This window comes from Poecile atricapillus, chromosome 3 (assembly GCF_030490865.1).
Source record: "Poecile atricapillus isolate bPoeAtr1 chromosome 3, bPoeAtr1.hap1, whole genome shotgun sequence".
In the NCBI taxonomy this organism is placed as follows: Eukaryota; Metazoa; Chordata; class Aves; order Passeriformes; family Paridae; genus Poecile; species Poecile atricapillus.
The window spans coordinates 73,174,846-73,197,192 of NC_081251.1; the positions used below are offsets into that span (position 1 = coordinate 73,174,846).

The 22,347-nt window shown below is 42.8% G+C and overlaps 1 protein-coding gene across 13 annotated transcripts in view; it reads left to right on the top strand.

The window, feature by feature from the left end:
• The window catches only part of TRIM67 (tripartite motif containing 67), a 33,208-nt gene extending 15,371 nt beyond the window's left edge, over positions 1-17,837 (top strand). For 4 of the 13 annotated variants that reach the window (XM_058835402.1, XM_058835403.1, XM_058835408.1 and 1 more), the window contains 5 exons: positions 6,065-6,210; positions 9,046-9,184; positions 10,141-10,444; positions 16,508-16,670; positions 17,631-17,837. In XM_058835402.1, the coding sequence (XP_058691385.1) occupies positions 6,065-6,210; positions 9,046-9,184; positions 10,141-10,444; positions 16,508-16,670; positions 17,631-17,696 (818 nt within the window). In that variant the 3' untranslated portion in view covers positions 17,697-17,837. Of the gene's footprint in view, positions 1-6,052; positions 6,211-9,045; positions 9,529-10,140; positions 10,445-16,507; positions 16,671-17,630 lie in introns of those variants that run through there. The other 9 variants (XM_058835405.1, XM_058835406.1, XM_058835410.1 and 6 more) reach the window with 6 other exon arrangements.
• Positions 17,838-22,347: the final 4,510 nt, after the last annotated feature.

A 22,347-nucleotide genomic window follows, 5' to 3' on the forward strand; every position in this document is an offset into this window, starting at 1 on the left:
AGCCAGATTTACTTGTGCTTTATGAAATTTGGTGTTATCTGCTATGGTCTCATTTATCATAAGATGGCAGGGAAGCTCTGGTACTGAGTTAGGCACAATCTGAGGAGCAGAGAAGAGGACGGAACTTTGGCAGCCCAAACCTGTGCAGACCTTCCAAACACCCTTGGCCTTTGCTCCCCAGAGGCAAGGTTAGCCCTCAGAAAGGGCTTTTGCTTGAGCTGTCGTGGTCTTGAGCAGGGATAATGTGTTGCATATCCCATCAGGCTGGTCAGCACAACCAGTGTGACCATGCACACACTATTCAAAGAGTAGTGGAAAGGGTGTTAATCTGGCCACGATTCCGTAAGGTGCATCAGGAATGGCATTATTCTCCTTCACACCTCTGTGTGCCCAAGCAGGACAATCCACTGACCGGCTCCAAGCTAGCATGCATAGGTACTGGGGATTGTTTAGTATATAGATGTGTATTTATCTTTCTCCATTTATGACAGCAAGTCTATTTCAATTTGAACTTCTCAGTCTTACACTTCGGCCTTTTTCTTTCTGAAATTTTTCTTCTATGACCTCAACCAACTCTGCATTATTTTAGAATCATAAAATGATTTGGGTTGGAAGGGAACATTAAGGATCATCTAGTCCCAACCCCCTGTCATGGACAGGGACACCTTTCACTAGACCAGGCTGCTCAGAGCCCCATCCTGCCTAGCCTTCAACACTTCCAGGAGTGGGGCATCCGCGGCTTCCCTGGGCACCCTGTTCCAGTGCCTCACCACCCTCCAAGTAAAGACTTTCTCCCTAATATCTAATCTAAACTCTCTTTCAGTTCAGAGTCTAAACTCTTTCAGTTTGAAGCCATTCTCCCTTGTCCTATTACTACATGCTCTTGTAAAAACTCTCCCTCCAGCTCCCTAGGAGGCCCCCTTTAGGTACTGGAAGACCACAGCAAGGTCTCCCTGGAGCCTTCTCTTCTCCAGGCTGAGCAGCCCCGGATCTCTCAGCCTGTCTTCACTGGAAGTGTGCTCCAGCCCTCTGATCACTCTTGTGGCCCTCCTCTGTACCTACTCCAATGGTTCCATGTCCTTCCTATGTTGGGGGCCCTGGAGATGGACACAGTACCTTGAGCCATTGACCATAACTCTTCCAGTGCAGCCAACCAGCCAGTTCCATCTCAACTGAGAGGGCCATCCCTTAAAATTCTTGTCTCTCCATTTCAGAGACAGGGATGTCATGTGGGACAGCACCAAATGCTTTGCACAAGTCCAGGTAGGTGACACCAGGTCCTTTTCCCTCATCCACCACTGCTGTTATTCTGTCATAGAAGGCCACCAAATTTTCCAGGCATGGTTTGCCCTTCTTCAGATGCACTATTTGCATTTTCTCATGCAGAGTGGTCTTGCATCTAGAAATATAGGTATAGAAAAATAGGTATACAGAATAATCAACTCAGCATTTCAGGACCAAGGGCCCAAACTAACTGGGAATATCACTTTGCTGACTGCAAGGAGAAGCTGCAGTTGCATGGTGATGTTTTGCTATTTATCATCATGAGCACTGGAACAGATTACCCAGAGAGGTTGTGGCATTTCCCTCAGTGTAAATATTCAAGAACTGTAGGGATGCCATCCTGTGCCATGTCCTCTAGGATGTCCCTGCTTGAGCAGGGAGGCTGAACCAGATGACCCCCTGCCAGCCTGACCTGTTCTGTGATTCTGTGACTTGCATATTTCTGAGCATCCAGTTTCACAAAGAAAAAATGTGTATGTCTCTTCATATCTGCTCCTCTTGCTTCAATCCTACCTATGCCAGCACACCAACGAGTCATCAGTCTTTGCCAAATGTTGCTATTGAGGTGAGTGTTATTAAGTCATTTTACTGGTTGATCTGACAAGGCCAGATGCATTAAAGATGTCAATGATCTGTAAACGAAGTTTTGGAGAGATCTAGGAGAACAAACAGGGCAAGCATGGCTTTTCCAATTGTAAGTTGTTTTTTTTCCAAAAGATTTGCAATGTAGTATCGGTATGACTGTTATCAGTGCTTAGTACATGACTGAATTTCTATTTTTTTTTTTCAAACTGTGGCCTCATTCAACCTCATTGAGCTTGCATGGGTCATTTAGAGTGAAAGCATGCTTGTAAGTAAACATTGATTCACTGTGTTAGACAAAGAAGAATGAAAATGAGAACAAATCACATTACATTTGCTTTGATGACATGTTCATCTACATTACTGATGCACTCTCTATAAGCACAGATCTGAAGCTCATCTCAAAAAATAAAGGTCACAGAGTTCTTTTTCTTTTTTACAGAAAGAAGAAGCAATCTGAGAACAAATTGAATGTGCAGAGATGTGATAGGTGCAGAAGTAATGCTTAGGCAGTCTTGTTGATCAAAGGGTCTCACTGAGTCCCACACTCCCTGGGCCAGCTGACCTGAGAGACACTCACACAGCTCTAGTAATTGCTGGCATTTTGAGCTTTCCCAGATAATTTTCTCTGTCAAGTTTTATTCTCTCTATTGCTTTTACTGAGTGCCTTGGCACAAAATTCCTGTCCTCTGATGCCTGGCTTAATGTGTACTTCACATATTCTCAGTTAAAGCTATTGGCATGGGCAAATGCATGTTCTGGGTTTGTTTTGTTCACACAGCTGTAACTGGCATGCAGTCTTGATTGGCTGAAAAGCAGGACTAGATACAAAACAGGAAAATATATAGCTACTCTACTCTTCTGTACTACCTCTGAATGTTTATTCATATACCCCTCCTCCTTGTCCTGAGTGAATCTTCTGCAAACCATGAAGGTTCCCCAGACACATCTGCCACAAATCTTCCCTGCTTCTCCAGGCATGAGCTGTACAGCCCTGATAATTAAAGGACAACTGTTTCCTCTCAAGCTTTACCCCTGGTTCTTTCTGGTCTATGTCATGGACTGAACTCCTTGTGGTCTCTCCTCTCGTAACACTGTTTGTAAGGCACTTGCTACAGCAGTGACTCTGGCTGTTCCAGGGCTGTACTGCAGTTTTGGAGGAAGTCAAAGTTGTCATGTTGCTGGGGGTCCCATTCTTTTGGTGTGTTTAGTCCTATAAAAACTACTCTGGGAAGATGGATGACATCATTGCATCCCTTGCTTGTCAAGAGGACAAAAGACAACATCTTAGAGCAGCCCTACTGTGCCCTGTGAGGGGACTACTCTGATCAGCCATGAAATGCATTGAGCAATGTGTTCTGGGAATTGCTCAGCTGACAAGAGACACCAGTCAGTGTCTCATTTCTTATCAAAGAGTGACCTGCATGAAGCACTTTTAAAATAGCAGGACATCATTCAGACTCATTAATAAGTCCCGCTGTGCCAATGCAGTATCATTTCTCCCTTTATGGTTTTAATATTTTCCTTCAAAAAAATCTCTTGAGAACTTTAAATTGGTCAAGAAGTGGGACAGAATTGTAATTTAACATCTGAAGTTTTTTTGGTTTTTTTTCCTGGCACTTAGCCTATATTTTTCTTTTCTTAGTCCTATTCCATTGCTTGTTGCTGTGAAGTAGATACCAGTGTCCTGATTATCCAACTCACTTTGCATTTTCCTATGGTTTTTACAAGTGTTCATCTTTTTACCTGCCACAGGGAATTTGAGATCAAGGCAAATCTTTGCCCATCCACATCCAGTGGAGGAAGTAGGAGGGCAGGCAGAGAGACCATCATGCAGCTGCTTGGCAGGAGCGTCTTGCCGCTCCTTCAGGAGAATTGTGCAGTTCAGGCCACAGTCTGGCTCAAAGAGAGCAGGAGGCTGATATGGAGTACTCACAAAGCCTTGAATATCCAGCAACACATTAAAGAAGCCAAGGCACTTCCCCATAATATGTGAGACTCTCAAAATTCACACTTCCACTGGGAAGTGGGAACAACAGCACTCTACTGGATGAAAACATGTTTTATTCCTAGACAGCATTCCTGTTTACATAGTTAAAAGGGAATTATAAAACACATACCCTCCTCCAAAAATTCTGCTCTTTTTTTTTAGCATTGTGCATTACATGAACAGTTCCTGAAAGCTCCTATCAGTGTTCCTAGGAGTTAGGAGGGTTTTTTTCAGAGGTTGAAATGGTTAGTGATTTATTCAGAGGTGAAGGGGCATTGTCTATTTTGCATCTTATAAACTTCAGGAATTAGGTTTTCATCCAGTCTTGCCATGAGAAGTCTCAGAAATGGGGAGGACCAGACAAATGTCTCCTGAGAAGGATAACCAGCTAGCAAAAGTAGCAAGAGTGTGGATGGCTGATAGAGCCCTATCTTCTCCCAGGCTCGTCACTCACCAGGAATACACAGGCTAACAAACACAGACAAAACTCTAAATGTAAAATGGTTCACCTAAAAAATCCCATTACCTCTGAACTCCTCATTTTCATGTGTTTCACTCTTGTCACATTTATGTGACTTCTCCAGACACAGTGTCTCCTAAAGAAAAGTCTGAACTTTCCATGTGAGAAAACAAGCAGGTTTTTATTTAGGACACCCTCTGAATCATCCTTAAATATCAAGGAATAGGAACAAGGCTTCCTTTTCACAGAAAAACCTTCAAGAGCTAATTTATAAAGCTCTTTTGTTTCATTCTTCTGGGCTACCAACCATCTGCGTTCACTGTGGTGATGGATAATGCCAGCGGAAAGCCGTGGTAGCTTCTGCACTGTTTATCACAAGTGTGATGTTGACTTTCATGTCACTTCCAAAGTGGGGGTGAAGCCTCAGCCCTGTCACACAGTAGCATCCATTTTCCCACAGTCTGCTTGGCACACAGAACATGAACAGTCCTCTTTTATCCAGAAACGTAAAATAGGACGAAAGGAACAGCTCAAGGGCTTAGCTCTCACGCAGACAGAAGGAGGAAAATAAACTAGAGGGTCAAAGCAGAGTAGATAAAAGAAGAGCAAACCGATATTGTTAAGCCAATGAATTCTCAGAGCACTCCGTTCCTTCTAAGACATGATTGAGCTCAGCAGAAATGATACTGAGATACTGAATGGTGACATTTAGCCTTGGGCAGAAGATCAGGCAGGCTCTGTGCTTCACTTGCATCCTACTTAACCTGTATGGTTTCAACAGTGCATAAGATGCATGCCAAGTCTATCCAGAAGATTAAATTTTCACTTTATAATTGCCAGCAAAGAGTGAACAGTGAGAGTTTAGTTGCATTTAGGAGAGGTTGGATAGAGGTCTTTTTCCCACAGAGAGCTGAATGTTTTACTCTGTTTCTTTTTATTTTTAAGATGCTGGGCTGGTAAACAGTTTCTTGGTGTTTCTTCTGAGCAAGTCACTGAAAAGGCATATTGGTAGAAAACTTTGCATTTGTAATTTCCATGAGGAGTCTCCTGTAATACAGAAGTTCCTTTTGCTACCTGAACCATGGGATTTAGATAAAGTTTGCAAACAGAACAATTTTCTTCAACAGTTTATTTTAAGTATGGTTGCCATCAAGATAACATATCCAAGGTGTTTTTGAAGAAGAACTAGGGGGTATATTAGATTTTTAAAATCCCCCACAACTGTAGAGAAGAATTGTTTTCCTGCTGTTGGTGGAGTTCAGGCTGTCTCTCAGCTGTGCTGGGAGGAGTGGCTGCTCTGATTGTTAACAACCCAATTCTTTGCTAATGCACTGGGCTCCCTGGAAGCAGTGCATCTGCCATGCCACCCTATGGCCTGAGACACCCTCTGCCCCTCCTTTTGGGGACAGTGGGTGCTGTGGTGTGAAAAGGAATTCTTCCAGACAGTGACTCCTTGGAAGGAAACCACACATGGATTCCCCAGACTATAGTTCTTATGAGACAAGACAATCAAGTCCAGATATGTTTCTGTTTACATATTTCAATGAAATGATTTGTCTGACTGGGTAACAACATTTTTTTTGTGTAAGTTTACTGCCTTTTTTTTTGAGGTAGAGAGTGGACTCTCTTCCTAGCAAACCCTGGCTGCCCTGCAAGGGGAAGGAGGTGAGCAGTTGCCGTAATGCTCAGGGCACAGACTAATGGGGTAGGGCAGAGTTACACTAACCTGTACCCAGTTCCTGTTTCAGTGCCACCCGTCCCATTACTGCAGCTGGAGAAGTGTTGCACCAGGAACAACAGTGTGACATTGGCCTGGAGGATGCCACCTTTGAGCCACAACCCAGTGGAGGGTTATATCTTGGAACTTGATGATGGAGATGGTGGCCAATTCCGAGTGAGAATTTCATTCAGCATTTATTTGTGTTTCTTTGTATGTGAGTTTCCTCCAGATACAGATTTGTTTCTGTCTGAGGGTGGGGAGAGGGGTAGGGAAGATGTGGGTTGCCAAAACACCCCTGATTCCATAGTGTTGGTGGAGAAGGCAGTGCAGATGCTGCTTAATAGAAGGACCACTGGCTTAGGTAGGAAGTTTGAGGTTATTCTCAGGGCTCTTGCAAAAGAACCTTGAGATATCCCCAGTGTGTTCCAGAGTAGAAAATCCTATATGAGCCTGCAGGAGCTGGAAGTGTTCATTGCTCAAACCACAAATTTCTTTGAAGCCCTACTCTCATCTGTCCATAACACCCTGTTTCAAGAGCTGACATTCTTGGTCCAGAAATGCAACTCAGTCTTTCCTAATTTTCTGAGTGAAAATATGATCCTGCATAAAAATACAGGATTTCTAAATCTTTCCCCTGGGAGTGGATGAGACCAGACTGGTGGAAGCTTTTTCCACTCTCATGCCATGATGGAATTGATAAATATGGAAAGGCTTCCCAAGTGCTGTCCTTCCAAATCCTCTCGATGATACCACAACGTGATGCTCCTGATTGCAGGTGCAGGGTGCTTATGGGCTCCCATGCTTTTTTGATGCATCCTGATTAAGAAACTAGAGAAGCAATTCAATCAGCTTTCTTCCAGCCATGTCCTCCTAGAAGCTGTGGCCCTCCTGCCTCAGGCAGCCTCATGCTCCTGTTGCTCAGGACCAGGCTGGCCCAGTGCTTTCCCCTAGGGGCTGGTGCCTCAAAAGCATCTGGAGATCATTGTGGAGTACAGCTGCTCTCTTCACAAACGGGGAATTTTGCCAAGAACGTGTGATGACATTTCTTCAGGAGCTGCAAACTGGTTCCTTCCTGGAAACCTAAAGATTTCTCAAGCTGAAAATGTCCTGGCATGGATCCACCTAAGGAACTGCCAAACCACTACACCCACAGCCAGCAAAGGTACCTGATTTGGACACCCCTCATTAGAAGAGGCAGCACTACTAGCAGGCCATTTTGAAGAGGGCATTGTGGTTTTGGAAGGTATCCCAAGGTCCTTGGTCCAAGTAACGTTTCACAGGGATTTGAAGAGCCTGGTTTCCACTACTGAAAGTGTGAAAAGGTACTTCTGTGAATTGCTGCCAAGAGCTGCCAATATAGTCAATGTTAATAGGTAAGAGGGTTATCAGTGTGTGATGAATGAAGAGTTAGAATAAGGTGTTAGAATTCCAGTATCTTTTATCCAGTTTATCCAGGATAAACCTTTTAAAGTGGCATTCATGTCTTGTGAATAACAAGATTTCAGGCTGGTGCATATCCAAGCTCATTTGTGTGGGTGAGTTTTGTTACTGCCAAAGGTTTTAGGGCTGCCAGCAGTGCCATGTTAAGATTTAGGACTGAAAAAGATACAAAACCATCTCAATCCTTAAAAATATAAGGTGATAACTTATAAGGGGAATGGTCTGCTTGCTGTGGTAGAAACATCCTCAGTTTTACCCATTAAAAGATAAAAGGCAGGCTTCTCAGCAATGCCATTTCAGTAAGGGTTTGCTGACCTTTTAAATGGAGAATTCTGTATCTGAAAGCAAAAATGTTGCTGCATTTTATCAGTATTTGATGGGTGGATTTAAAGAACATCTTTGTTGAAGCAGAGAGCATCAACCTGCATAAACCAAAGCACTGAACATTGGTGAAAATGAAGTGGATTAGAAAATGTGAGAGTTGTTCAACAAATAAAATTTTTTTTCACAGTCAGCATATCTTATGACATGGAGGTAAACTAAGTTATTCTATTAAAACTCTTCTTTGTCTCCATGAACGATCACCAGCTAATTCAGGATGCAAGAGATTTTGTTGTTTGTAGCAGCCACCATGGTAGCAAGGAAGACAAACACATGTCCTGCTGTACACTTAAGCAATTCCTTTCTTATTTATCAGATCCTTTTGGGTTTATATGAAAGAGCCTTAATCATCAGAACTATTCTTAGGCATTACTTAAGTCTTAACTGAACTGGGATCTGTGTGGTTTGCTTAGTGACAGGTGTAAGTACTTTGGTGCCTTTGCTACCATAAACCTACAGATTTCACAGAATCAAGGAAATCAGAGGTGGAAAGGAATTATCTTTCAACCTGCTGCCAAGACAGGATTTTCTAGGCTTCTTTCAGGTCATCGTAGCCTGCATAATCTGATCCTCTTCATTGGTCTGCCTAGATGTTCCTCCCCCTGAAATATTTCACATTAGAGAAGTACTTGCTGTATGATAAATATTTGAAGACTTTTTTGATGTCTCTGTTGTCTAGTTACTGTTTCATCATGTGATGCATGTAATCCTAATTTTTAGGAGATAATTTTCTTCTGGACCTGTGTTTTCAGGTTTCAAAATTATATTTTAACCTAGTCATGAGATAATGGTTCCAAAAGAACAAAACTGCTTTTTTATTTATTTTTTTTTTAATTCTTATATGCCCCATTTTTAGTCTTACATAAAATAGCAGTCACAGTGTATCAGATACTGGGACTACTCTCCAAAACAGTGGTTTGGAGTAGATATTTAGGATAAGAGGAACATGAAGACCTTTTCGTGTTGCCCTTTATTGCTTTGCCCTTCCAGCTTCGTCTTCACCTTAGTTTGTGCAGTGCTAGCCATCCTTGATGTCTCCTATGCTGTGGCTGTCTGTATTATAACAGCATAACTCATACATCCTGAGAAACAAAGAGCTCGCTGTTGGCTTATATTTAGAAGTCTTAATTATGTTAAACTGTGTCCCTCATTCTCTGTCTTTTTGTTGGTTTTTTTTGGAATGTTTAGGAGGTATATGTTGGCAAGGAGACTCTCTGCACCATCGATGGCCTTCATTTCAACAGCACGTACAATGCCAGGGTCAAAGCTTTCAACTCCTCGGGCGTTGGTCCTTACAGCAAGACAGTCATTTTACAGACCTCAGATGGTGAGCTGGGGGGTTGCCACTTTCTAAATGAAAAGCTGCAGGTCTCAGTGGCAGGACACTTCCATCCCTTTACACCCATCAATGTATTTGATGCCTACTGGCATTTTCCATTATCAGAAGCACTTCAGGCTTCAAGTTGTGTGATTTTAGTTGGCTGTAAAAGTTTAGACCCTAGCTAAGATACTTTCTTTAGTGTACAGAAGCAGTTATGCAACTCATGGGATGTTTTTTGTTCCACTCTGTCTCCCTTTCTCCATATATCTTTGGGATTTGCCTTTTTCTTCACTACTGCTTCAATTTCCCTGCAAGGTTTGATAATACAGAGATGGGAATTCATGCTTGTTCCTCTGTAATTATACTTGACATCCATACAGGCATTACAGGAAATTCATCTTCATTAATGATATTGTAATGAATCGAGAAGTGCATGCTATTATCACTTTCATGCTGTGTTGCCAAAATAGGCCAGTATGAAATATTTATACTTTAAGAGCTTTTGGGACTTTTTTTTCCCTTTTTTTTTAAAAAACCCTTCACTTTGATAAACTAATGAAGTCAATCCGCATGGACACAGCCAGTCTCCATTTCTGTTAAAGGTGATCCTGAACCAATTCACCTACATGAGCAGTTTCCGTGTCATGGAGAACCCTTTGTCTCCCCAGTGACTTTCTTGTTACTGTATGTGGACAAAATGTCACCACCCTTAGCAGCTAAACTTCAGGGGAACAAGCACAAATAACATAAAGCACTTCTGAGCTGAGGAACAGCAGGGTACCAGCTCAGATTAATCTTGTGTAGCTGCCTACAGTAACAAGGAAAGATGGTCTTTATTACCTCAGAGTGCAGTGGGGTCTTTACAAAGGCAGAATTCTATCCTTCTTACTGAAATAAAGCAGGCAACACTTGGACACAGCCCCTCCTGATATAATCCTGCCTTTCCTTTTCCCCTCCCACAGTGGCGTGGTTCACCTTTGACCCCTCCTCAGCTCACAGAGACATAGTGCTGTCCAATGACAACCAGACTGCCACCTGCAACAGCTACGATGACCGCGTGGTTCTGGGCACCGCAGCCTTCTCCAAGGGCGTGCATTACTGGGAGCTGCACGTGGACCGCTACGACAACCACCCCGACCCAGCCTTTGGCATTGCCAGGATTAACGTGGTCAAGGACATGATGCTGGGCAAGGATGACAAGGCCTGGGCCATGTATGTGGACAACAACCGCAGCTGGTTCATGCACTGCAATTCCCACACCAATCGGTGAGTGCCACCTGGGGGCTTTTCTCCTCACAGACATTTTTTCCTGCCCTGCATCAGAGGCAGGTGTCTCAGCAAGTCATCTAGTCCAGCTCCTGGCTAAATGTGCTTATTTTGTTCCTTCTTAAAAATCACTGTTGGCAGTGATTGTACCTCAAAAGTCTGTGTTGGTGTTTGTTATCCTCACTGTTACCAGTTTTTTCTTGAGAACTTGCCTAAATCCTCCCTGCTGTGATTTAAACCCATTACTGCGTGTCCCACCCACATCAGTAGACAGGGGCACAGCACAGTGGGGTTCTGGACTTCTCTGGTTGCTGGAGGGAGAAAGGTGCTTGATTCTCTTCATAAGGAGGAATCTTGGCTGCAGAATTTACAATAATTATGCTGCAGGTGTTTGTTTCCAGTTCTGACAGCCATTAAGGGTTTTGCTGTAGGTCACAGGGAGGCAGTTCTGGACACAAGGAACTGTTTGGCAGTGAGGGCTAAGCAACAGCTTTCATTCTACTGAGCCATTGTACTGTGAAATGCACCTCAACTAGTACAACCAACTTAGACATGTTCTAGCTGCAGGTACCTCCAGGGATGGATCACACAGAGAGAACAACTGTCAGCACAGATCCTGTGGTGTGCTGACACGGTTGCATGACTTTCGGTGCTCAGGATCGTTACCTCTGCCTACTTCTGGCTTCTGTTTCATTGAAGTGATGCCAGACTGTGCAGGGGACACATGGATGACTTTGCTTGAAGGTATCAGAGCAGAACTGCACTGCTCTCTTTCTGTGTCCCATGAGAGGGTCAGCCTTAGCTGAAGGTCAGCTCAGATCTCCTCTGAAGAAGATCCTAAGTCCCTTGCTTATTTTGGAAAATGGTGTATTCGTATGCCTATTCTATCACAACAGGGGATTGATGTATGGGTGAAGTGACTGAGTAAGGTCTGTGGCAGAGCTGGAGTCGACTTTTGTTTAATTTTCTACTGACTGTCTCAGCTGGTCTTCCACTCTCAATGTCTCAGGTGTTTTTTTCTGTTACACCAAACAATTAAAACAAAGTTTTGCAGTGATTTTTGAAACACTGAAATGCAGGTGTCTCCTTAAAGAGATAAGGTTGTGTCAACATGCACTGTATCCTAAGGTTGATGGTAATGTCTCCCATTAAAAAGTCATTTATACTCTACAGCATACCTGTGCTTTAAGGAAGTGCACTGCAGTTGATGGGAATTTTTGTTTGAAACAGTTTGATTTTTCATTTCATTACAGACAGGTGGAAGAACCCTGTAGCTGGATCAAATGCTATCTGAAGTTTGCTTGGATTGTTTTCCATGGGTCCAAAGACCTTAGATCATGTCCTAAGACAATGTAGAGTAAAATAACACCAGTATAATAAATATACCAAAAAGTTCTCTGTCCCTTTAACATCTTGATTCGATTCAGGGTGGAAGTAATGTTAAGCTGTATTAATTTTAATGCTCTGTGGAACAGCTTATGTTTTCTGGAAAAAAGCTGGCAACCATTCTGTGCACCACTGTCCCAGAAACCTATTTTATGGATTTGGTCCTCAGCATGCTCCTCCCGGCAAGCAACACACAAGCTAAGCAAAAGCTTTTTTCTGGGAAGCACAAACAATGGAAACACTTAGGATTTCCAATCATCCTGCTTATTCAGTAGGACAAAGTGCTTTCTGTTGATGATAGTTTCCCAGTTTTTACCTGATAAAGCACAAAGGCATGTGCAAGGCATGGATAGACCCATGGAATATCTGTTCAAGGGAAGTACACTCGCAAAGGGCATGTAGTCTTATGAAATCACATGCGCTTCAATGAAATTAGGTCTAGGCATTATATTTTTAACTGTGACAGTCAACTAGGTCAGTTTTTTAACTCATTAGCTGTAATAGTCTTGTGGAAACAGTTATTGTTGCCTATTTATTTTTCCCCACTGGACACGAGTACATGACAGTACAGTATTAGTATCCAAAGCGAATTCCTCGTCAACTTTCAGCCTCTGGGATGATATGTGATGGAAGTTACACCTCAGTAATAGTTTCTTACTTCCTAATCTTCATGATAATAAATTAGGGTAATTAATAAATGACTAGTTTTAAGGATTACCTGAGGCAGAGTTTGAAAGACTAATTTGTGTGACCTGTCACATTTAGAGGACTTTTCCGTTCCTTTCAATCACAGCATGCAAAATTGGGTCTAGCATGACTTCTGTAATGCTGGAAGGGGCATGAACAGAAGACTCTAATGCATCCAGAAATAGAGGGATCCTTTTGAGAACAGGCTGGGGAAACTGGTTTAAGAAAATACTTTAGGGCAGAGATATAGGTTTAGGTCCAGAAATCTGAGCCTGGGAAAATCATGGAACAGATCCTTCCAGAAGCTGTGCTAAGGCACATGGAGGACAGGGAAGTAATTCAAGACAGTGAGCTTGGCTTTACCAAGGGCAAGTCCTGCCTTGCCAACCTCATGGCCTTCTATGCTGGAGTGACTACAGCAGTGGACTGGGGAAGGGCTATGGGCAACATCCATCTGCACTTCTGTAAGTTCCTTGATATGGTCCCCCACAAAATCCTTCTCTCCAAATTGGAGACATATGGGTTTGATGGATGGACTGTCCGATGGATAAGGAATTGGTTGGATAGTCACATCCACTGAAACTGTTTGCTCAGAGAGGTGGTGGATGCCCCATCCCTACAACCATTCAAGGTCAGACTGGATGGGCTTTTGAGCAGCTTGACCTAGTTGAAGATGTCCCTGCTCTTTGCAGGGCGGTTGGACTAGATGACCTATAAAGGTCCCCTCCAATCCAAACTATTCTGAGAGGTGCTGTATGCCCATTAACAAGAGGCACTGACATTCAATGCAATAGATCTGTTCCTTGGCAAAGTTCCCAAGAGCAGGGCTACCAGGTGCTACAGGCAATACTCCAGCCACTACATGTTTATGGAAAGAAGGAGATGTAAATCACACTGAAATGTTTTATACTGAGAAACAACAGAAAGTCAATATCTAGAGTATTTGCATTTTAGTCTTAAAAGTCCCTTGCAATCAGGAGAGTCTCTTCCTTGACTTCAGAGATATCAAGAGCAGGTTTTTTCATCACACAAAAATGCTACAATTGAACAAAAAAAATTCTATTATTGTCAATAGATGTCATAAAGTTGTTAAGATGCTGTAAAGCTAGCACTTAAACTATAGTTAATGGGGAGTTGAACTAATTATTCGGTTTATTAAATTGTTCATAAATTGTTAAGATTTATTTTTAAATAACAGTGAAACTACTCTTCTTAATTCCTCAAGCCAGTTCCTGCAATCGTATTCTGCACATTGCCCAAGCTGTTACTGAAAGCATCTTGGAATAACAGCCTCTAGTGCCACAGGCAATGGCATTTTCCATGGTAGCCAAATTCCCTTTTCTGTACTCTGACCTTCCAGGCTTCTGCACAGCAATTCTGCACTCAGGACTCACTGTTGGGCACAGAAATCAAAATGTGCAGGACAAATGGGATTTACTTGAAAAAATGAAACAGTGTTGCCTATCTCCAGAATTGGATGGTCATTTAATAAATACTAAGTATATATTAAAGGAGCATTGCAACAAAAACTTGTTATTTTCCTTTTAAGTGAAAGGTTACTGGGGTTGTGTGATATAAGTGTCATTAAGTAGCTTAAAAATGGATTACAGTAAAGGAGCAGGTTTTTTACATGGTGCCACAGAAGTGTTCCAGGAGGGAGCAACATCAGCTTGAGTCTCTTGAGCTATTTGGCTTTCTTCACCACAACAAAAGCATTTATTAGAAAAATTATCCTGTAATGCTGCCTAAATGGTGTACATAAGAGTGAGGAAATGTATTGTGTACGTTTTCTCATAAAACAGACTCTCCAAGCTCTCCTCCTAGAGAAAACAACCAGGAAAATAGTCCAAAAAATGCTGGAGTCCTCAAAGTATTGTTCCTAAGGAAAGCATGGGATACTGAGTAAGAGCAGCTGTTAGCCCCAGAAGAAGTCCAGTCTCTCTTGCAGCAGTATGGTGAAGAGCTCTTGCCTGCTTCTGTTCTCCCTTAATCCTGCCAGAGCCAGTTTCTCACTGTGGGGAGATGGCTGGCTGGGAATGGGACAATCGACCTGCTGAATTCCTGCAGGACTCAGGGCAGGAATAAAGGGAGAAGGTCCCCATCCTTCTGCTCTGTCCCCACACCCCTGTGGCTCATGTAGGGGCCTCAGCTGGGTCCTGCCCTTGCCTGGCTGGAATCTGCAGGCAGAATCTATCTCCTCTTCAGTGGGGCTGTCCCCAGGGGCTGCAGAGGAGTCACTCAATGTCACTGTGCAGCACACAGCTAATTAGCCCACAATAAACAAATTAGCTTGTCATATAGGAAAGAATATCTTAATCTCAAAAATGCAAAGTTGCTGTTTCTGTTTCCTTAAGAGAATCAATGTCATTTAAAAGAATGCAATAAAATCCATTTAAAGCAGGATCTAAAATGTGGTGTCCTAAAATCAAAGCTACTCCTAAACAGAGAGAAAATAAAATAATCTACTTATAAATAGCTCCAAATCATAGTACTGTTGCTTCCTACAATCTCACAGTGAGTTCTATGACTAGGTGCTTTCAATAAAAACAGTCTATATAGTGAGATACTCAGGGTAGGTAAGCACCTTTAATTTTGACGGAAAATAATTTATTTTGTGGTTTTGGAGAAGAGCTCAGGGAGAAACCTATTAATGCTTAGGACCAGAAATCAAATCAAAGAAATCTGAGAACAGTGAATTTTCACATCTTACACCTCTTAGAGTCAATCCATGATTCTTAGCTATAATATTATTGTCTGAAGAGCTTTAAATGGAGAAGTGAGAACAGTTTTCTATCATCTGGCTTCAGATGAAGCGCCACGTGCCACATTTAGTCTAAAGGAAAAGAGTTTGTGACACCTAGTGGACAAGAGGAAAATTTCTTACACTGTACTATATTCTTCCTAATCATATTCCAATCCCCTCCTCTTTTTTTTTTTTTTAATGTTTTGCCTACCTATTGTGACAAATTTTATGATAAAATACCATTAATCTTGTGAATGTTGTGTGCCTGAGGCGAGTACATGGGACAAAAGACAGCTGCTTCCTTTCCTACTGCAAATTATTTGAAATCTGACTTACCCCAAACAAATTGTGTCAGGCTGTAAATCCATCGCAGAGCCCCATGATATCAGCAGAACAGCAGTGCCTGTGGCTAATCTGCATATCTAGTGGATATTTTTGCTCAGTGTTCTTTAAAGTAATACTGAGTTTGACTAACCCCCAAGTCAAAGTGCATCAATGTCAAACCACTCAAGCGTGTAATGGCTGGCTGAGCCTGTCCTGGCAAGCTCTGACACTACAGTAGCTCTCAGCAGCTGCTCCTGACACAACCAATTATCACTGGTATTAATAACTGTGCTTGCACATCGAGGCAGCTCCCAGTCCTGTAGCTGAGCACCTTGTCAATCAGAAGCTACACTTAGACCTAATCAGTGCCAGCTTCCCTTCCTCCCCAAATGCACTGTCTGCTGTAGCTGTGCTGGCTGCCTGGGCTCTGGAAATCTGGGTTCCCCTAGAGCACGCCAAGGTGAGTAGTTGAACTGGAGGTCTCTCTCTCGAGCTGTCAGCAGGCATATTGATTAGAAATGAACACCTAGCAAAACAGCTTCCTGCTTTTTAATTTCCTGCCATGCATCACTTCACTGTAACAGGGATACCCAGAGGTGCCGTGTCTCCAGGACTCCACTGGCTCACTTCCCGATTTGTCATTAGCTGAGGGGACTTGTTACCTCTGGACTCCACTTTCACCTCTTAAATTGCAGTTGCAGGAGAGGTGGATCTAATTTCTCTTTAGGATCCCCTCAAACTCCCATGGATGTGGTACATATGCTTCAGGAAAAGCATGGATCAGTCATTGCCAAATGCCTCAGGGATAATCATTTCCCTGTGCTGCTCCACGCTCTCTTTGATTAGTAAGACTGGCTTGTCCTAGAGAGAGCAGCACCGTGGAGCCCTCTGCCTTCACCAACAATGTGCCCTTTGTACCTTAGGACTGAAGGAGGAGTTTCTAAAGGTGCCACCGTTGGTGTTCTCCTGGATCTGAACAAGCACAACCTGACCTTTTACATAAATGGGCAGCAGCAGGGGCCTCCAGCGTTTGAAAACATCGAGGGCGTCTTCATGCCTGCACTGAGCCTCAATCGAAACGTCCAGGTAAATCTTCTGCAGTCCAGCCCCACTTACCCTTTCCAACTAAAGGAGCTGATAGCATCATCTATAGGTAGTCAGTACAGATAGGGGTTCTTTCATTCTCAGGCTTACATCTAGGCTACTTACACTTTTTGGACTACATGTGACCTTCTGCCTTGCCTGACCAATGTAAAGAATAATGCTGTAAAACAAGTAAAAGTACCTGCACGCACTAATTCCTGCTCCGATTTTCCTGTGATGCTCCACTCGGAAAGCAGTGTCTCTAAAGTTCTCCCCTGCCAGTTTGACTAAAAAGCATCTTAATTTACCCTAGATCTCAATGTTTGGAGATAATTAACACTGGCAAATGACACAGCACAGTGGTAAGGAGAGCAAAGGTAACATTGGTCAGAGAATTAGCACAACAGAGAAGACCCAGTCAGCACATCATTGTTGTGCTCTGTGTACAGGAGGTTTTTCCTCTTGGAGGAACTGTCTTTCAATATAATGCTTTCTTACTTCAAGACCACTGCTTATGGCTAGAAACTGCAGAAAAACCCAGGAGCCTGAGGACTGAAGGAGGTCAGCTTGGGTCAGGCAGGACGGAGACAGCCAGGTTGGAGAACTCATCATATACATGGGCTCCACTGCGTGACCTCTGTCCCGAAGCACTTGGGGTCCCTCCTGCAGAGATCCCATCCACCTTGTACCTAGCAAGCAGCTGGTACAACTACAACTGGTGGCTAGATTTGGGAAAAGATACAGACACCTTGCTTCTCGGTCCCAAAGTATTCAGGAGGGAAGGAGGAAGGAGACTTGTTTATTTCAAAGACTAGATGCCATCTCCACTGATAGTCTTGATTTAAACTCGGACCTGTGGTCCCACAGCCCTTTCTATGTCATTTACCTGCACTTTGCTTCACAAATGCTCTTTGCATTTGCATGTCTCGGTTTTGAATCTAATGTTATTTCTTCTTTGTGCAGGTGACCCTGCACACAGGACTGGAGGTGCCACAATCTATAAAACAGCCCAAGTTGCCCAACAACTAATGAAGCCCCCATCTGACACTGTGCTGGATTCTGTAAGCTTTCTCAGTGTGTTTTGGCACTTTTCAGTAAGTCAGTAAAAAAGCATCCTCTTCCCTGACTTAAAACACTGTGCAGCACGCTGCTCACCGAATAATTGGCTGGTTAGAGCTAGGCCACTCCATTTTCAATTAAACAGCCATAGCAAGCACATCCACTGGACTGGCACTCGACTGCAGATGGGTACCTGAACATATCTACTCTGCATTGCATACGTATGTACACTCATGGGCACACACACACACGGACACATCTGTAAAGCAAAAGGTTAAATGAGTGTATTTTCTCTCTCATGGCTGGATTTGTGCTTAAATATTAGGGATGCTGGAAAAAATGGGTGAGGCTGAAGGACAATGGATGTTGGAGCAGTTTACCAGTATACAAACTGGATTCCCTTGCCACCTGAAGTCCTTAAATAAAGAAAGCATATGTTTTGACAGCTGAAGCAGAGGTTATATGCTCAAGAATTCCTGGTTGTCAATTACATTCAGGGGCTCAAATGACCATGAATTATTCCTTCTGGCTCTAGGCTGCAGTAAGCTATAGGATAATGTCCCCTTAGAATTCAGTGGCAGATCTTATTATCTGCAATGAGAACAAGACTGGTTCCCAAACGCTGCCATGAAATAGTTGGGCTCATTTTAGCTGACACCATGATACATGCAGAATTCAGATACAGAAAGTCGAAAGAAAAACATCCTTGATGCATTTTAGTGTTTGTTATTTAGACGTGACTATGGAAACACTTACAGAAGATCTGATTGTGGTTATCAGCACAACTCTTGAAATACAGTGCATGGGAGATTCCTTTGAACTGAAGTGATAAGAGATTTATTTAAATGTGGCACATGCAAAGTCTCCCCCATTGAGAAATGCTGCTTTCCAGCCTTGATCCTGATAAAACCTGTGCAGCTGTAGTTCCAATGTAGCTTTGAGATCTGAAGCCTTAATTTTCTATTAGATTACTGTGAGCTAATTAATGTCTTGGTCCTAATGAAACACTTGAGAGAGATTAATAGCAGTAATACAGAACCTGTCCCTAAGAATTTTTTTGGATTGGGACATAAATCTTTTGCAAGACTCAACCTGTGCCTGGCATCTCCCACGAAAACGAGCAGCAATTTCAGGTGCTGCCCGTGACAACTGGAGTCTGACTGGCAGTGATCTTTTCCCACAGCCGTGGCACTGTCACCTGCATGCAGTTGTCAGGCAACCAAACATCGCTTTGCCTGTGTGCTTCATTTCCTCTGAACCCAGTTAACATGTGCAGGTGTGTGTGTGTGTATAGTGGCAATGCGTGAGGATGAGATGCAGCAGACTTGGTGAGCCCGTGACATCTTGGACTCTTGTCACTCTAACCCCATAGAAGTGTGGTGCTATCAAACAAGAAAAGCATAACCTCTCAAATCCTATCAATGTAGTTACTATTTCCTTTTTTAAAATCCTGCTGCTTATACAAGTTTTCCTCTTCAAGCATACATATACGCACACACATATTGTTATCAGGCATGTAATTATTAAACCTGAAAACAAATATTCTAACCAAAATCCAGCTTACTGCTTTGCATTAAAGCACAGCCACAGGACAAACAGCCCAGGCCTGCATTCAGGCAGCCTGCCAGCCCCCAGATACCCTACTGCAGGCCCACTTCTGGTCTCTGTCTGGAGCACATCACTTAGGTAGTACTGAGTGATGGCAGGGCTCCCCTGTGGCAAAGCAGCCAGAATCCTCCCATGGGTCATCCCACTTCACAGCCCTTGTGGGAAGGGAAAGGCAGCCCAGAACAGAACTGGGCCATTGCACAGACACAAAGCAGTCTACCATCCTGCTGCCTATAACCAACCAAGCATCCCGTAGCCCACCTCTCCTGTGGAACAGCAGCGCACCTTCAGCAACGTCAAGACTGAAGCAGGAAATAAAACCAACGATGGAAAAAAAATAACATGGTTTTAAGTGAGGAAGCAACAGTACTTCCTTTGAAGTCTGGAATGGATTGTATTAGTAAACTTGTAGACAATGGAATAACTGTGCTATGCTTATCTTGGTTTTGTAAAGACTGTCAGAGACCAACTGTGTTATAACCTTCGGTTTCATTCAATACCATATGAACTCATGCAAGATTTTCTAATTAGCAGGTCTGTTTTAACCTACCTCAGCTAGAACGCTACCAGACCCCCAATTTCCTCTTAAGTGTGCTCTTCTATCAACCTAACAGTTGCAATCATAGCATTGGCTTTGAGTATTGCCAGTCAGAGTAGTGTATGGGAATATTGTACATAAATTGCACATAGTTTTTTATATTGGGAAACATCCTGTGATAATTTTAATATGGAAGGCACTCCACTTTCACTTGTATTATAAAAGACAGGGCATCATTTGTTTTGAGACAGATCCTTTGTCTTTACTCCCAAACTTCTGTAAAGGAAACTCAAATGAATTTACATCTTTCCAATCTTCAACCATTGCCAGATGTTTAAAATTAATTCTGAATGGGTTTTAGAAGTGTTTGCAGTACTCAGTTTTCGTTTTCATAGTTGCTTTGGTGTTGGTTCCTGGTGTATTATACTTGGGAAGAACACATTGAGTGACATGTTGTTATTTTCTAATGAATTTGTGGATAGTAGGTAGGAACAGTGAGTAGAGAAGCTCGGATTTTACCCTCTATGCACTCTAACATTCACAAAAGTGGGGTAGCTACCATTATAGTCCTTTTAAACCTAGCAGAAATGCAAATAAGTTAAAAGGAATACAGTTAGAAGTAGGCTACCTGCATTAGTAAGGCTACTTTACCCTAGGTCAAAAAGTAAACAAAGTGTTTGCATGTGTTGGTTGTGTACACAATCAAGGATTTATATTTGGCATGGCCTGTAGCAATAAACCAGTTATCCTCGTACAGTGCACTCTAGTGACTTCAGCTGGATACATTTTCATTGTTCGATTAACAGAAATAACGCTCAAGTAATTAAAATTACTCTAGGAAGCTAACAGCTCCACACATGAATATTTATGCAGAGCATGCAGGGGCCATCTGAACACAAAGCAGGGCAGAATTTTACCTTTGCAGAACAAAGGGGAAAGGTGGGGCACACCCCCTTCTCTGCTCCGGCTGGAGGTAGTTTCCTTCTTTGCAGGCAACTTCCTTAAGGTCCATGTCATTATAAACCCAGCAGTTTGCACATTCTTTATCTATAACGTCCCTTATGTCCCTTTGTTTCCTCCAAATCCTTTCTTTAGGAGGGAGTCAGCCTTTAGTCGCTGCAGAAACTGTGTTGCTGAGTGTCCAGGGAGAACCCAGAGAGCACAAGAGCGGCATAGATACCCAAGGGAACCACTTTGAGTGCTCTTCTTCCCTTTGATCTCTCAGAGATCTCTTCTGCAGCTCTCTGGGGCTCCAAGCTCCTCTGGCACCTGGGCCCACACAAAGCTGCCTGTCATGGGACTCTTCAGCTCCTAGAGGCCAGGTTGCTTCTTACAAGAAGCAGGAGAGCAAAGCCTTTGCACTGGGATAAATCAAATCCACTATGGTACAGAGCCCACACAAGGTAGCCATAAATTGACTTGATGTTTAAATAAAACCACCAAAACACAAATAGCCCTCCCCTTATTAACAAAACAAAGCTTGACTTCTGCACACACCAGTATGGAACCTCTGAACAGCTGCAAAATAAATACAGCAGCTGAACTTTCTGTCCTGCAGAGCAACAAAAGGCTGTTTTCACCTCCCCTGGGAGCCCCAGCCTTTACCTTCTGTAAACTTTCCTCCTGCCTCTTTCCTCTGCAATTTCCATTAAGTTCAGGAGCACTGTCAGACTTCCCAAGACATGCAATGCTATACAAATTCTACTTCCTTCTTTTCCCTCATCAATTTGAAAAGTGCTCACAAGATGTCTTAGTAAGACTTAATGTCAATATAAGCACACATGTAAGCTGACAATCCCTTGCTCCTTCTGCTGTGGAAAGGCATGTGCTATAAAATAAATCTCAGTGAGGACAGTAGCATACTGTGATGCATTACAAATTTGGAAAGCTATTTGGCTTCTAAAAACATAGAAAAGATAGGCAAACAGCACTGTCACCTCCCATACTTGCCTATGCACTTAAAATACATAGAGGAAAATATATTGGACTGAACAAAATAAATAAGCATGAGCTTACATTTATCAGAGTTTAAAAGTATTAAATGTAATTTATTATATGCATAACGTTCCATCATGTTGTAAATAATGCCATGATAGTGTATTGCTGTAGTTTGTTCTTGGCTGGTGATAGAGTTCTGTGGTAGTGCTGTGCAAGTTGTTTTTTATTTCACTTTTTTTCCTCAAAGCAGCATAGTTAGCAAAGATGGCAGAGAGCGCCCCATACTCTGGTTTCCCAGTTGTTCTAGAGCAAGAAGAAATGTGAGATGCAGCTTTGCTTTTTGTTTTTGTTTGTTTTTTTTTCTTTCTTACATGATAATAGGTCTTAAGGTAAGGGAGATGAGATTAAGGCTAAGCTGCCATCACCGTTGTATGAAAAACACTCTGTTTGCAACTGCCAACAAGAGGAAGTGCATTTCTGGACCACAATTCAGATCACCTGTCCCTGTGAGAAGGGAGCAAAATTCCACAACCTGGG